Here is a 12,781-nt window from a genome sequence, read left to right on the forward strand (position 1 = left end):
TTTTTAGACTACAGTACAGTAGATGATTAAACCTTGTTTCTGGATATAACAAGCTAAAGAATGACTGACAGCCATGGGAGCTTAGATCTATCAGCGATCTCATTAGAAAGGGAGGCAGAGAGGCAGTTTTATGAGAAAAGGTTCGTCAGCAGAGGCGTTGTTAGACATAAAGCTCTACTGGGGCACAGGCCCCTATACGTTTTTTCTTTCAAGCTTGCTGCGCACAATGCACTACTAGGCTATAGAAACTCCCATTGCTTAACCCACTATACAACAGTTCAGGGATGCAAGTTTGATATGAGCTTTGGCAGGGACATCAATAGTTAATGCGTGCGCGCACATTTCCTTTGCTATCATTTGAGCGCAAATAGTGTTTTTTGAGCTTCATGTTATATTGTTTTTATGTTTTAGTCAAAATACGATGATTGGTAGGCCTATCATTTAGAAACTTTCTTTAGTTTTGTAATGTTTTCCTAGCCTACCTCATTTCTGACTTGTGTACAGAGTCCGACACCTGGACTTTGTGTGCGTGCTGCAGTGGCTATTTTTGGCACACTCAGAAGAGCGCGCTGACATGGAATTCTGTGGGTATCGGTTTGTGTTTGCGGTTAAACTGCTTTGATTTTACAAGCGTTGATTGGGATACTGCATTTATTTCTTCTGGGATTATCAATCTAAATTAATGCACTGACTAATAAAGTAAATTGTTAAAACTCAAACTTTAGATTTTACTGGGGCACAGCAGATTTATACTGGGGCACGTGCCCCAGTAAAAAGGGTCTAACGATGCCCTTGATCGTCAGTCAAATGTTCACAGTCCCTCTGTCATGGAACCTGTAAGGTCTGTCACAAGATGACAAAGTCAGACCAGATCATGGCCTCTGGAACTAGGTGTGCTGAGGGTGCTACAGCACCCCCTGCTGACAGCACGAGAATTTTAAATGATATAACTTGAAAATCCACCACCGCGGCACCGCCCCTCAACATTAAAATATGAATATAAAATATGTTCCCGCAGTTATGGGCCAGATGACATCAGGGAACCTGTCAGGTCTGTCAAAAGATGACCAAATCAGGCCATATGACATCAGAGAACCTTCAGGAAGACAGGGACTACATTCGTATGTGGTGAAGGGAATTGGCTATACCTCCTTTACAGTTCAGTGTGTTGCTCATTATCAATTTAAATAACCGACCATGAACTCCGACCACATTTTGGTATCTTGTCTTGTTCTTTATTGTCAGGGTACCATGACATGATCATAAGTGATTTATTGAACCACATGCCCACACTTTATACTTCTATACTAGGGGAGGACAGTACAGAGATTCTGCACAGTAACAGTACAGTGAGTTACGTTGACAGAAGTGTTATGTTGCCATCCACTGGCTAAAGAAGGAACATCTTGCGGTATTGTTACAATTAAACTTTTATTAACATTCACCTTCATGTTTTTGCTCATATTTCTTTACATTGTACTTTGTATCTTTGTTATAAAACATAACATATATTATATTGAGGTGGTCCACTGGCAGAAGCAGTGTTGTGTGCTAGTGTTTACATCCAGGCTCCTCTGGCCAGCCTGATGGTGGGGCTCCGGGATGATTCTAATGACTTCACCTCTACACTGTCCCACCTCTCCTCACTTCTAATATGACCCTTATACTCACCCCTACCCGCACCCCTCACCTCATCCCTAACCTCCCAGCTCTCACCCCTCCCTTGATCACAAACCTTCCTGCTCTCATCCCTTTCTTCACCTCTAAGACCCCTGCCCTTACGCTTCGCCTTACCGCTAACCTCTCTACCCTCACTGGCTCCCCCCTCTCCCAACCCCTTTCCACCCCTTTTCTCACCCTGGCCACCCCCCTTACCATCCATCCAGCTCACCCTCCATTCACTCCTCCCCGCCAATCTCCCCCCCTGCCTGCCCAACCGGCCCTCTCCCTTCCCATCCAGCCCCTCCACCTTTCCCTCCCCCATCCCGCTAAGCCCCTCCCCCCTCCCCTTACCCCCAAGGTGTGCCATGTATCTCTGGGCGTAGCTGCCACATCGCCAGGTCTTCAGGTGTGAGTTGTAGCGTTGGTGGTCGAACAGCTCCTCCTCGCCCAGGTGGGATTTGATCCGTACCGCAGCGGCGCGCTGCTGCCAGTTGAACAGGAAGATCTGGCGGGCGCTCTTCTTCTGGCCCCAGCCCTCTGCCAGGCTCAGGGCGGTCATGCCCTCGCAGTCCTCCATGTTAGGAGGTGCCCCGCCCAGCAGAAGGTCCTGGATCAACTGGACATGCCCCTGAGCGGCGGCGGCGTGCAGTGCCCCTCGACCACGAGGGGTCTGAGCCCCGACGTCAGCACCTGGAGGAGGGAGGGAGGGAGGGAGGAGGAAGAGGGGGGGGGTCATTTGCAGTTAAAGTGGAAGACATGCGAGGGGATTTTTTTGTAGTAACAGTGGTGTTATGGAATAGTTACAGTGTTATGGAGCAGATGGTGTCTGGTACACCGCGCTGCAGTAGTAACAGTGTTATGGAGCAGATGGTGTCTGGTACACCGCGCTGCAGTAGTAACAGTGTTATGGAGCAGATGGTGTCTGGTACACCCTGCTGCAGTAGTAACAGTGTTAAGGAGCAGATGGTGTCTGGTACACCATGCTGCAGTAGTAACAGTGTTAAGGAGCAGATGGTGTCTGGTACACCGTGCTGCAGTAGTAACAGTGTTATGGAGCAGATGGTGTCTGGTACACCGTGCTGCAGTAGTAACAGTGTTATGAAGCAGATGGTGTCTGGTACACCATGCTGCAGTAGTAACAGTGTTATGAAGCAGATGGTGTCTGGTACACCGTGCTGCAGTAGTAACAGTGTTATGGAGCAGATGGTGTCTGGTACACCGTGCTGCAGTAGTAACAGTGTTAAGGAGCAGATGGTGTCTGGTACACCGTGCTGCAGTAGTAACAGTGTTATGGAGCAGATGGTGTCTGGTACACCGTGCTGCAGTAGTAACAGTGTTATGGAGCAGATGGTGTCTGGTACACCGTGCTGCAGTAGTAACAGTGTTATGGAGCAGATGGTGTCTGGTACACCATGCTGCAGTAGTAACAGTGTTAAGGAGCAGATGGTGTCTGGTACACCGCGCTGCAGTAGTAACAGTGTTATGAAGCAGATGGTGTCTGGTACACCCTGCTGCAGTAGTAACAGTGTTATGAAGCAGATGGTGTCTGGTTTACCCTGCTGTAGGAGGAAGCGGGTGGCGGAGGCGTGACCTCGTTGAGCAGTGATGAACAGGGCAGAGAAGAGGCGGTGAGGCAGCCAGGAGGATGCATAGGAGCACTGGGGAGCTGGTTTGGACATGACCTGCTTCAACTGAACATCACAGATAGAGAAGAGGGAATACAATGTTGGAAAAGTTAGACACTGTTACAACCACCAGGGGACAGCAAACTGTCTCTAAATTTCCTTCAGGATCAATGAATTGAATTGAAATGAATCAAATTGAGTCCAATTAAGTTGAATAACAGCTGTGTAACTCAAGGAGGAGTCGTCCACCACTGCTCTTTGTTCATTAGCGGTCTCTGCTACTGGCCCAGTTAACAGACCAGCGGTTGTGATGTTGTTCGAGTCTGTCCTAAACTGCACCTGACGTGCCTGCGGTGCCTCAGTGTTAACTCTGACCATGTAGGTGTTTCCGGAAGCAGCAGCAGTCACCAGCTCCGGCCAGCCGTTGTAGGGCCACACCCCCACCGTCAGCACTGTGCCTGGGACAATGTCGTTGTAGTGCAAGGTGCTTTCCTCCATCAGGTCACCTGTAGGGTGGAGCACCGGAGGGCTGTAGGCTCACACTGCATGGTTGAACTACATCTGGGATATATTCCTCGCCTTCCTTAATTTTTTCTTTTTTCTTTAGTGTAGTGGTTTAATCATTCCTGTGGGAGGAGCCCTCCATTTTTCTGATTATTAGGTTACATCGACACACCTGCGTTTACTGTTATAGCTTTCAAAACACTTGTAAACAGTAAAACACTGAAACACAGGTGTAATGCTTCCCTGATTATAGTTTAGTATAGGCTAATCATATTTAAGAGAATCTACATGTACTTACACATCTTGATCATCACTAAGTTCGGTTGTGGTTTATTAATCGAGACTCGTCATGCTCTGAATGGAGCATTGTCCAATTCAATAGGCCTATCAGTCGAACAGAGATGGCAGAGAAACGACTAGCATAAAAGCTTAATTACCCTGGTCCAGGTAGCATAGTCTCTGGAAGTCCGAAGGAATTCCGACCGCCAGCTCCAATGCGCTCTTTAGTTCTCTGATCGTCATGTTATGGTGGCAGTTTTGCACGATGAACACCTCCCCTGTGTCGCGTACCCGCGCATTGAGGTTGAACCGAGCTGTCTTGGAGACGCGGTGTACAGAACTTGTCAAATTCGGTGAGGTCGAAGCGGACGGAGGCCTACTAAAATATGTATTTGACTTGCTCATTGATAAGCTCTGAATCATCTGAAGGCTACAAAATGAGTCAATCAGAAAACCCATAAAGTAGCCTACCCTTCTCTCAGACGGAATGTTGTGTGTCTTTTTCCCACTGTTACTAGGCGATGGGCGCATCAATTCAAGTCCCGTAAAATGCGCGTTAGAGACGCGCTGTTTGACCTGTGTTTTTGCATTTTGTAAGCCAACAAGAAGTGACAATAGTGGAATTCAACAACGCCTAGATGGTTTATTACTCATCTAAAGTTTATTGAAAACTGTTGTACTAAAGTCCCTTACATTTATATAAGGCAAGGCAACTTTTTCGTTAAACACAATTCTTATTTCTTACATAGGCCTACTCAATATTCCTCAATATACTAGAGATGAGGTTTTGTAACTACAGAAAACAACAGTTGTACGTTACTTAAGAAACATGATCTTTTAATCTGATTTCTTTTGTGTAACTAGTTATTGTCTCCAGAAAAATTATCAGTGAGAGCTGAATCTGGAGTTGTCTCTTGTCTCTGTCGTCTTGATCAGTAGTTTGGGAGTTGGGGAGCTGCTATGGTAACCATTGGTTGCTTTGGAACCTGTAGAAAACAACAGGGTTTAAAGAGAAAATTGTGAGATAGTGACAGACAGACAGACAGACAGACAGACAGACAGACAGACAGACACTTTAATAAACGTCTGAACTATTGTGAACTGTTTTGAAGGAGGTGAAACGATAACAAATAAAGTTCCCAATTGATGTAATAAACCTACAGCGGCTACTTACTGTGACTGGCCACAGCCTGAATGCTCAGGATGGACTGCTGGCCCAGCCTGGAGAGAGATACACAGTGTTATATCTGGGATGGAGAGAAATAGTCCAAGGGAATAAGGAGAAGAAGGAACAATGGAATCAGGGAACAAGTTTATCCTAATTCAGCCCTTTGATTAGCCTCTTCTCTGAGCCTCGCCTCTAAGCCTCACCTGTCCTCCTCTCCTTCCAGCAGCTTCCTGTAGGTGGCAATCTCAATGTCCAGGGCCAGCTTCACATTCATCAGCTCCTGGTACTCCCGAAGCTGACGAGCCATGTCCTGCTTGGCCCTCTGCAGGGCATCCTCCAGGTCCCGGGTCCGCACCCTGGCCTCCTTCACAGCCAGCTCCCCCCGCTCCTCAGCCTCAGCCAGCTGGTTCTCCAGGTTCCCTCGCTGGGGGCGGAGACAGCAGGCTAACGCTCACATCCTGGGAGGAATGTCTCTATAACTTAATTTACTATCCCAGCTGCAATCTCATCCTCTACCCCAACTTCTGCCTTCAGTCTCTGTCTCTGTATCTCAGGTATTGGCCTCTACCTCAGTCTTTATACTCTAATTTAGCCTCTGTCTCCTACCTGGGCCTTGACGGCCTCTATTTCAGACTGCAGTCGGCTGATCATGCGATTGAGATCAGCGATCTCTCCTTTGATGTTCTTCAGCTCGTCACCATACTGACTGGCCTGCATGGACATCTGTTCAAACTGCAGGAACACAGATACAAACAACTCAATAAACCAATAAACAAATGAATAGGGCTAATGTCCTTTTTACATTGGAAGATAAGATAAGAATGTACATAAAATTGACTTTTTCCTTTGTCATTCTTGCCAGTCCCTAAACCTATTTTCTCCATTAGTCATCTTCTCCCGTACCTTGTTCTTGTACCATGACTCCGCCTCCTCACGGCTGTGGGCAGCAATATCCTCATATTGAGCCTTGACCTCTGCCACGATCTGGTCCATGTTGAGGTGCCGGGAGTTGTCCATCTGGACGATGACTGACGTGTCCCGCATGCTGGCCTGCAGCTCCCTCAACTCCTGGATGGAAGAGTAAGGACTACATTAGCTACATTACCTATAGGGCACTGGGAGTCAGGACTACATTACCTATAGGGCACTGGGAGTAAGGACCATTTAAGCCAGAGGGCAACAGGAGAAACAAAAGTACAAAACTCCTGCATTCAAATCTGATATGACATGACAGGATAGGTAACAGCTGTTTGATGAAGCTCATATTTTCTGTGCAGCCCTTTTAACAGATCCTGTCAAGGCAAGGAGTAAGGAAGGATGCATTCAGAACAATGTCTCTTGCATTTGATTTCTCCTCCTTGTCACTAACCTCTTCGTAGATGCTCCTCAGGAAATTGATCTCGTCTGTGAGCGCACCCACTTTGTCTTCCAGGTCAGCCTTGACCAGGTATGCAGAGTCCACATCCTGAAACAAACAATGGCTTCACCATTCACCACTACCGTCACCTGAAGAGACCAGGTGTCAGAGGTCACATGTAAAGGTTAGGTGTCAAAGGTCACCTGTAAGAGGCTAGGTGTCGGAGGTCACCTCTACAGCTTAAGGGTTAGAGATTAAAGGTGACCTTTAGTAAAATGTTTTTTACAGCTCTGTCAGTATTCCAGATATTGAGATCATGTTTCAAGTGGAAAGACTAATGCTGTCCCCTGGCTGCTCTCACCCCTATTCTGTCTCCAGGGTGATATGATACCTGGCTAGCTGTTAGGTGGGGCATATTAGCTCATACACTGTCTATTGTTGACTCTAGTTTACTCTCTCTATTTCAGTCTCTCTTTCATTTAAAGTCGGATCTACTAACTTATCTCTGCCTGTGGCAGTGTTGTAGTGTTGTATCTAAACAATAAAAGGTGTGGAAGCCAAGAGACAAGCACTACTGTACTACAGATAATAGGATGTGACCTAAAGATGTTCATGTCTCACAGGAAGTGACCTGGTGTTCTACCTTCTTCAGGATCACAAAGTCGTTCTCCAGGTTGTTCCTCTTGTTGATCTCGTCCTCGTATCTGGAATATAAATGGAGGGAGAGAGGGAGGGAGGGAGAGAGGGAGGGAGGGAGGGAAGAAAGAAGAGAGGACAGAGATGTAAGGTTTGGTGGAGGACAGGTAAGGATTCAGCCAGGTGTGACTGTTGCTGTCATGGGATGCACTCGAGAGTCCACATGCTAATATCAGCTAAAAGTCAAATTGGGAGATGCTGCTCCAATTAAAGATACAGTTGACCGCTTGTATTGCTGCATAATAAAGGTTTAGTCAGTATAAACTATACTCCATGTTGATAATATATTACTTGTGCTTGAAGTCCTCCACCAGTCCCTGCATGTTTCTCAGCTCTCCGTCCAGCTTGGTTTTGTCATTGTTGACCACGTCCATCTGGCGCCGCAGGTTGGCCATGTAAGCGTCAAACATGGGCTCCACGCTGGAGTCAGCCAACCCCTGACCATGCAGCAGGTCAAACTTGGTCTCCAGCATCTTGTTCTGCTGCTCCAGGAAACGCACCTGGGAGGATGGATGGATAGATAGATAGATAGATAGATAGATAGATAGATAGACAGACGGATGGATGGAGAAACAGATGGAGGGATAGATGAATTGATGGAGAAATGTGTTGTTGAATGGATGCAGGGATGGATGGACGGATGGAAAGATCTGGGCGACCCAGCAGTAAGAGCTGTCGTTTGCATTTCTATCTGGAGGGTAGAAAGTGTGCTGCCCTATGGTCTGCCAGCCTACGACACAAAAGAACAGTGAGAGACACGGGGGATTCATTCGATCACACAAGCTGACCTATTTCTCTCAGGTTACAAGCCAACAAACCAGCCAAGGGAGACCGAATGTGGGGCTTTAAATGTCTTTTAATGGCCTTGTTCACTGTTTGTCTAGAGAAAGGTTTTGCATGCACGGCCCCGGCATTAGTGCACGGCTTAGCTCAGAGTCTCCAGAGTTTTAAGAGAGGGTTGGATGAGGGCAAGGTAGCCAAGCAGGAGCAAAGGGGCTCTGCTGTTGATGTGTGGAGCGGCCGACAATAGCTCCATTGTAACCGTGTTACCTACTCCGTGAGAAAGAAGCTCTGTGTTTGTGTCGCTGTGAGCAGAGTATCAGTTTCACTGCTGTCAGAGGGCTACTCACTGGCTCTTCACAGGAAAGGCCTTTAGAAAACACAGCAGTCAGTTTGATAAGAAGGTAGGGGTACTTTTCGCAACATCCGCTCCTTTCCAATTATTATTATTATTTCAATTATGTAATTGTAAAAACAGCCGGCCAACTGATGATAGACTGATGAAAGACAGACAGACAAGACAGACAAGACAGACAAGACAGACAAGACAGACAAGACAGACAAGACAGACAAGACAGACAAGACAGACAAGACAGACAGACAGACAGACAGGCAGGCAGGCAGGCAGGTAGGTAGATGGACAGACAGACAAACAGACAGACCTTGTCAATGAAAGAGGCAAAGCGATTGTTGAGGCCTTTCATCTGATCCTTCTCCTGGGTCCTGGACAGCTGCAGGCTGGGGTCAATCTCCAGGTTGAGTGGCACCAGCAGGCTCCTGTTGACGGAGAGGGAGGACAGGGAGGGGCCCAGGTGACTGCTGGAGCCCCCGTACAGAGGGCTGCTGCTCAGTGACATCCCGCTGAAGCCCCCTAGAGCCCCGGGGCTCCCCAGCCTCCCGTTGCTGCTCCGCACTGAACTGCTGGAGCTGATCCGCTTGGTCCTCAGGCTCATGGTGCTGCCGCTCACAGAGGATTGATAGAGCGATGGGCAAGACGACAAGACGGATGGAGCGGAGGAAAGGGCGGAGGGTGAGAGTCTGCAAGACTGGAGTGTGAGAGAGAGATAGGAGTGACGGCTGTGGGTGTCAGGTGGGATACAGCTGGAACCTAGGACATACATGAGCACTTATACCCCGCCAAACAGGGGAGGGGCTATAGATCCTCTTAATCTCCTCCCACTAACTTTCCCCTCCTCCCCATCCTTATTCTCCTCATATGTCCGCACATCCCCTCTGCTCCAAGAACTGGAACAAGAGGGAGAGCTCTCTCTTGTGGACAGACAGCAAATTGACACCAAGAAGAAAAGAAATCAGGCAGAGAAGGTTTGTCAGCTTTATTCAGAGAAACAACCATGATATCTTTTTACAGCTGATTGGTTTTTGCTATGTTCATTTTAGGTGAGTAGTATGTTCTGGAACATTTTCAACGGTTACTTTTTCCTCTTTGCTGCTCTCTGGGTCAGACTACAGGCACCCACTCTTTTCTTTTGTGGTTCCTGGACTTCTTCCTTCTTCTTTAGTCCTGCAACAATTTTCCGTGTTTTTGAAACTGTCTTCTTTTGTGGTTTCTGGACATCCTCCTTCTTCTCTGGTCCTGCAACCATCTTTTTCTGGGCTTTTGGAACTGTCTTCTTTCTCTGAGGTGTCTGGGATCTCTTTTTCTTAGCTTCTTGGCCACTCATTTGTTTCTTCTTCAGCTCAACCTCAACAGGGTAGTGGTCACTGATACTGAGAGCCTACACACATACAAAAACAGAGCCCCATCCACACACACACACACACACACACACACACACACACACGCACACACACACACACACACACACACAAATGCCTCGTTAGAGAAGAGAGGTGTTAACAGGCCATTAGAATATTCAGAACGAAAGGGAAGGAGAGAATGATTGCATTAGAGACAAGACATGGATGGACAGAGAGTGAGGCAGAGAGTGGTGGTGAAGTGGTGGAGGAGACCCACGATATCTGTAGAAAGATGGAATTCTTGCTGGTAGTTGAAGGGCTTAGCTGAGTTAGGAACAATGGCCGCCATCATATTGTCTCCATACACCACAATCCTGTAGACACAATACAGTCACTTTCAACAACTAGCTTAGTTTACTCTATACACCTCTCTGTTACAGCTAGTATCAGATTATTGTGGATTTCTGAAACTGGTAAGTTTACTGTTGAAATGAAATGACTTGTTGTGGGTGTGTTTTCTGTTTCCTGCTTGTTGTCTAACCAGTTTACCTGTCGTAGGTGTGATCATTGGCAGTGCTGGCTGTTGTGTCCACATCATCTGCTATCAGCCAATGATAATTGGCGTCAGAGCGGATCCTGATGTCCCTCATGCCCGACCTGGAGACATAGCGACCGTCTGCGTTGAAATCTCCCAGTATCAAGATGTTCTAGACACACACACACACATAAACAAACACACACTCACACACGTCACAAAATCAACAACAAATGAATCCCCACAAAGACAAGGGGACAGTATGAAATGGTGCAATGAAAAGAAATGGCTGAACCACAACTGAGAATGTTTACACAGGGTGTTGCGCTTACATCAGTCTCCCACTTCTCCCTGACCACCTCGACCACATCGTACAGCTCATCCAACTCCTTCTGAGAGTCCGTAGGCTGGGTATGCACCGGGATCAGCACCAGGTCGCTGAGGACTGAGAAACACACACACACGTCAACACACACACACACACACACTCATATGTGGACACGCATGTACACAAAAACATGCACGCACGCACCCACAGCCATACACAAATACACTCGAGCATAAAGCCATACAATATGTGAAATATGAGTTTGAGCTTTTCTCCCAGAATGAGAGCTACCTGTGCTGAGACAGGTGAAGCGCAAGATGTAGGGTTCCCTCGCGAACGCATCCTCGTCCCCAGCCTGGTCGTCTTCATACTGGTAGCTGTCAGTCAGCCTCACCTGGTCCTCTCTGGCACACACATGATCTCAACGTCACTACTAGGGTTCATGTTTGGATTCATGACTATAAGGTGTTTAAACGGAGAGATTGTGTGTGCAGACGGCTGCTGTGTTGTGAGACAGAATGTTTCTTTGTTGCTCTACCTGTAGAGGAACACAAACTGCTCTTTGTAGGAGTCTCGGCCTAACCTGCTGCTCTGTGCCATGGTGTAGGGGTGCTTCCTGTTATCCCTGACACATGACGTGACACGGGGTGTCAACACGTGATTTAGCACAGCATAGCCTAACATAGCATTACATGGCAAAAACACACGTTCATTTTGGATTTCTATTTTGGTCTGTGGTTACTGTGCCAGCTCACTGTTTGCTGTTGAGCTCCTCCAGGAAGGTCCTCATGGCCTTGCCAGACCTGTCTACAACCTCCAAGATTAGGATGACACTGTAACGAGACACAATCTGCAGGGACACCAGGACACAGATGACACACTGCTCCTACACTTACCACTCTTTACACCTCACACGCCCGTTCCATGTCTGACACACTTTTCTCACTCACTGTACCTCACACAAATACAAGTAACAGGAAGATGTGAAAACTCTGGGGATGAGAAAGCAATTTACCTTGATGATGTAGGACAGGACATCCTTATTGGCCACTTTATTCAAGCCCAACTTCTGGATGTTGAAGGAAGCTATCTTCATGATGCCTGCACAGTGTCTAGGGAGCCACGGTTATGTTTTCTATTTCAGAAGCGGAGTTGTCAAGAGGAACCGTGTTCTCAAGAGTTGAGAAAACTGTTGTTTCTGTCTGACCTCAAAGGAAACAAAAGCATAAAGAGGTTTGACGCACACATACACACAAGCACATACACAAATATTCATAACACACACACTCTCGCCTGTTGTGCTGTGGTCATGTCACTTCCTGTATCTCCAAATGCACACAAACACACAAGATGGCTCATACAGTATGTCTTTTTCTATTGATTGCGTGACCTTACCCACACCAAGCGATCATCTGAGGGTTGATGTTCGACACCTGACAGATCTCAACAACTCCTGCCAACCTCCAGCCAACAGGAATAACTATCCACATCTACCCTACAGGCACCCAACTCGGTTGGAGCTGAGGGGTGGGAACGTACAGACTTCCTCTTTTGGATGAGCAGCTGGTGGTTGTGACAGTTATATCACAGTTATATCACAGTTTGCATGTTCTTTCACACCTGTATGATGGTACAGAGGCTCACTGTGACCATGTGGGTCCTGACTTAATGAAGCAGCAGGTCAGTCTGCTCTGGGAGGGAGGGATGGATTGACAAACTCCACATTGAACATGACTAATAACTAGTAAAGTAACGGTAGGGTGTATGTATTTTGCTTATGTAAAGGTTTTATATTCAAAAAATTCAAGCCTTGAGTGTTACACATTGCATGTGTGACACTCTTGGAAGATGCTTTGACAGAGCAGCTTTAGTTTGATAATACATAGACCTGTGTTGATACAGAATCTGTCAAAGAGCCAGTGTTGATTCACAAGTCATTGAGCAGCCATGCGGCATTCACCTTAACTGTACACTGATATAATCAATGGTTCATAGTAGTTAACATTTAATTGTACTAGTGAAGGCCACAACAGAAACTTGGTAAGTCATGCCCAAGTTAAACCTGAAGCACCATGTGATAATGATCCCAGCAGCAGCATGGAGGGAGAGGGGGAGTTACCTGTGGCTTGTATGCAAACATCAGGCTTAA

At 47.0% G+C, this 12,781-nt stretch overlaps 3 protein-coding genes across 4 annotated transcripts; all 3 read right to left on the reverse strand.

The window, feature by feature from the left end:
• Positions 1-846: 846 nt before the first annotated feature.
• LOC134011170 (ankyrin repeat domain-containing protein 60-like) lies at positions 847-4,564 on the reverse strand. Its single transcript, XM_062451030.1, has 5 exons — positions 4,229-4,564; positions 3,663-3,793; positions 3,218-3,353; positions 2,014-2,352; positions 847-920 (listed from the first exon to the last, which is right to left on the reverse strand). The coding sequence occupies exons 1-5, from the start codon at positions 4,527-4,529 to the stop codon at positions 847-849; spliced, it is 981 nt and encodes a 326-aa protein (XP_062307014.1). The 5' UTR covers positions 4,530-4,564.
• A 167-nt stretch (positions 4,565-4,731) lies between these two features.
• Positions 4,732-9,151, reverse strand: si:dkey-222f2.1 (intermediate filament protein ON3). Its single transcript, XM_062460822.1, has 9 exons — positions 8,734-9,151; positions 7,583-7,791; positions 7,239-7,299; positions 6,608-6,703; positions 6,142-6,306; positions 5,845-5,970; positions 5,442-5,662; positions 5,245-5,291; positions 4,732-5,056 (listed from the first exon to the last, which is right to left on the reverse strand). Exons 1-9 carry the CDS (start codon positions 9,022-9,024, stop codon positions 4,956-4,958), a joined length of 1,317 nt encoding a protein of 438 aa, XP_062316806.1. The 5' UTR covers positions 9,025-9,151; the 3' UTR covers positions 4,732-4,955.
• Positions 9,152-9,396: 245 nt separating this feature from the next.
• LOC134020667 (deoxyribonuclease-1-like) lies at positions 9,397-12,157 on the reverse strand. 2 transcript variants are annotated; one of them, XM_062460841.1, is made up of 9 exons: positions 12,028-12,157; positions 11,648-11,834; positions 11,388-11,482; positions 11,171-11,257; positions 10,924-11,036; positions 10,637-10,749; positions 10,319-10,476; positions 10,047-10,143; positions 9,397-9,807 (listed from the first exon to the last, which is right to left on the reverse strand). In XM_062460841.1, exons 2-9 carry the CDS (start codon positions 11,726-11,728, stop codon positions 9,502-9,504), a joined length of 1,050 nt encoding a protein of 349 aa, XP_062316825.1. In that variant the 5' UTR covers positions 11,729-11,834; positions 12,028-12,157; the 3' UTR covers positions 9,397-9,501. The 2 variants fall into 2 exon arrangements, with proteins under 2 accessions (XP_062316825.1, XP_062316817.1); XM_062460833.1 differs by having other exon boundaries at positions 11,648-11,839; positions 12,028-12,149.
• Positions 12,158-12,781: the final 624 nt, after the last annotated feature.

This window comes from Osmerus eperlanus, chromosome 1, assembly GCF_963692335.1.
Source record: "Osmerus eperlanus chromosome 1, fOsmEpe2.1, whole genome shotgun sequence".
NCBI lineage: Eukaryota > Metazoa > Chordata > Actinopteri > Osmeriformes > Osmeridae > Osmerus > Osmerus eperlanus.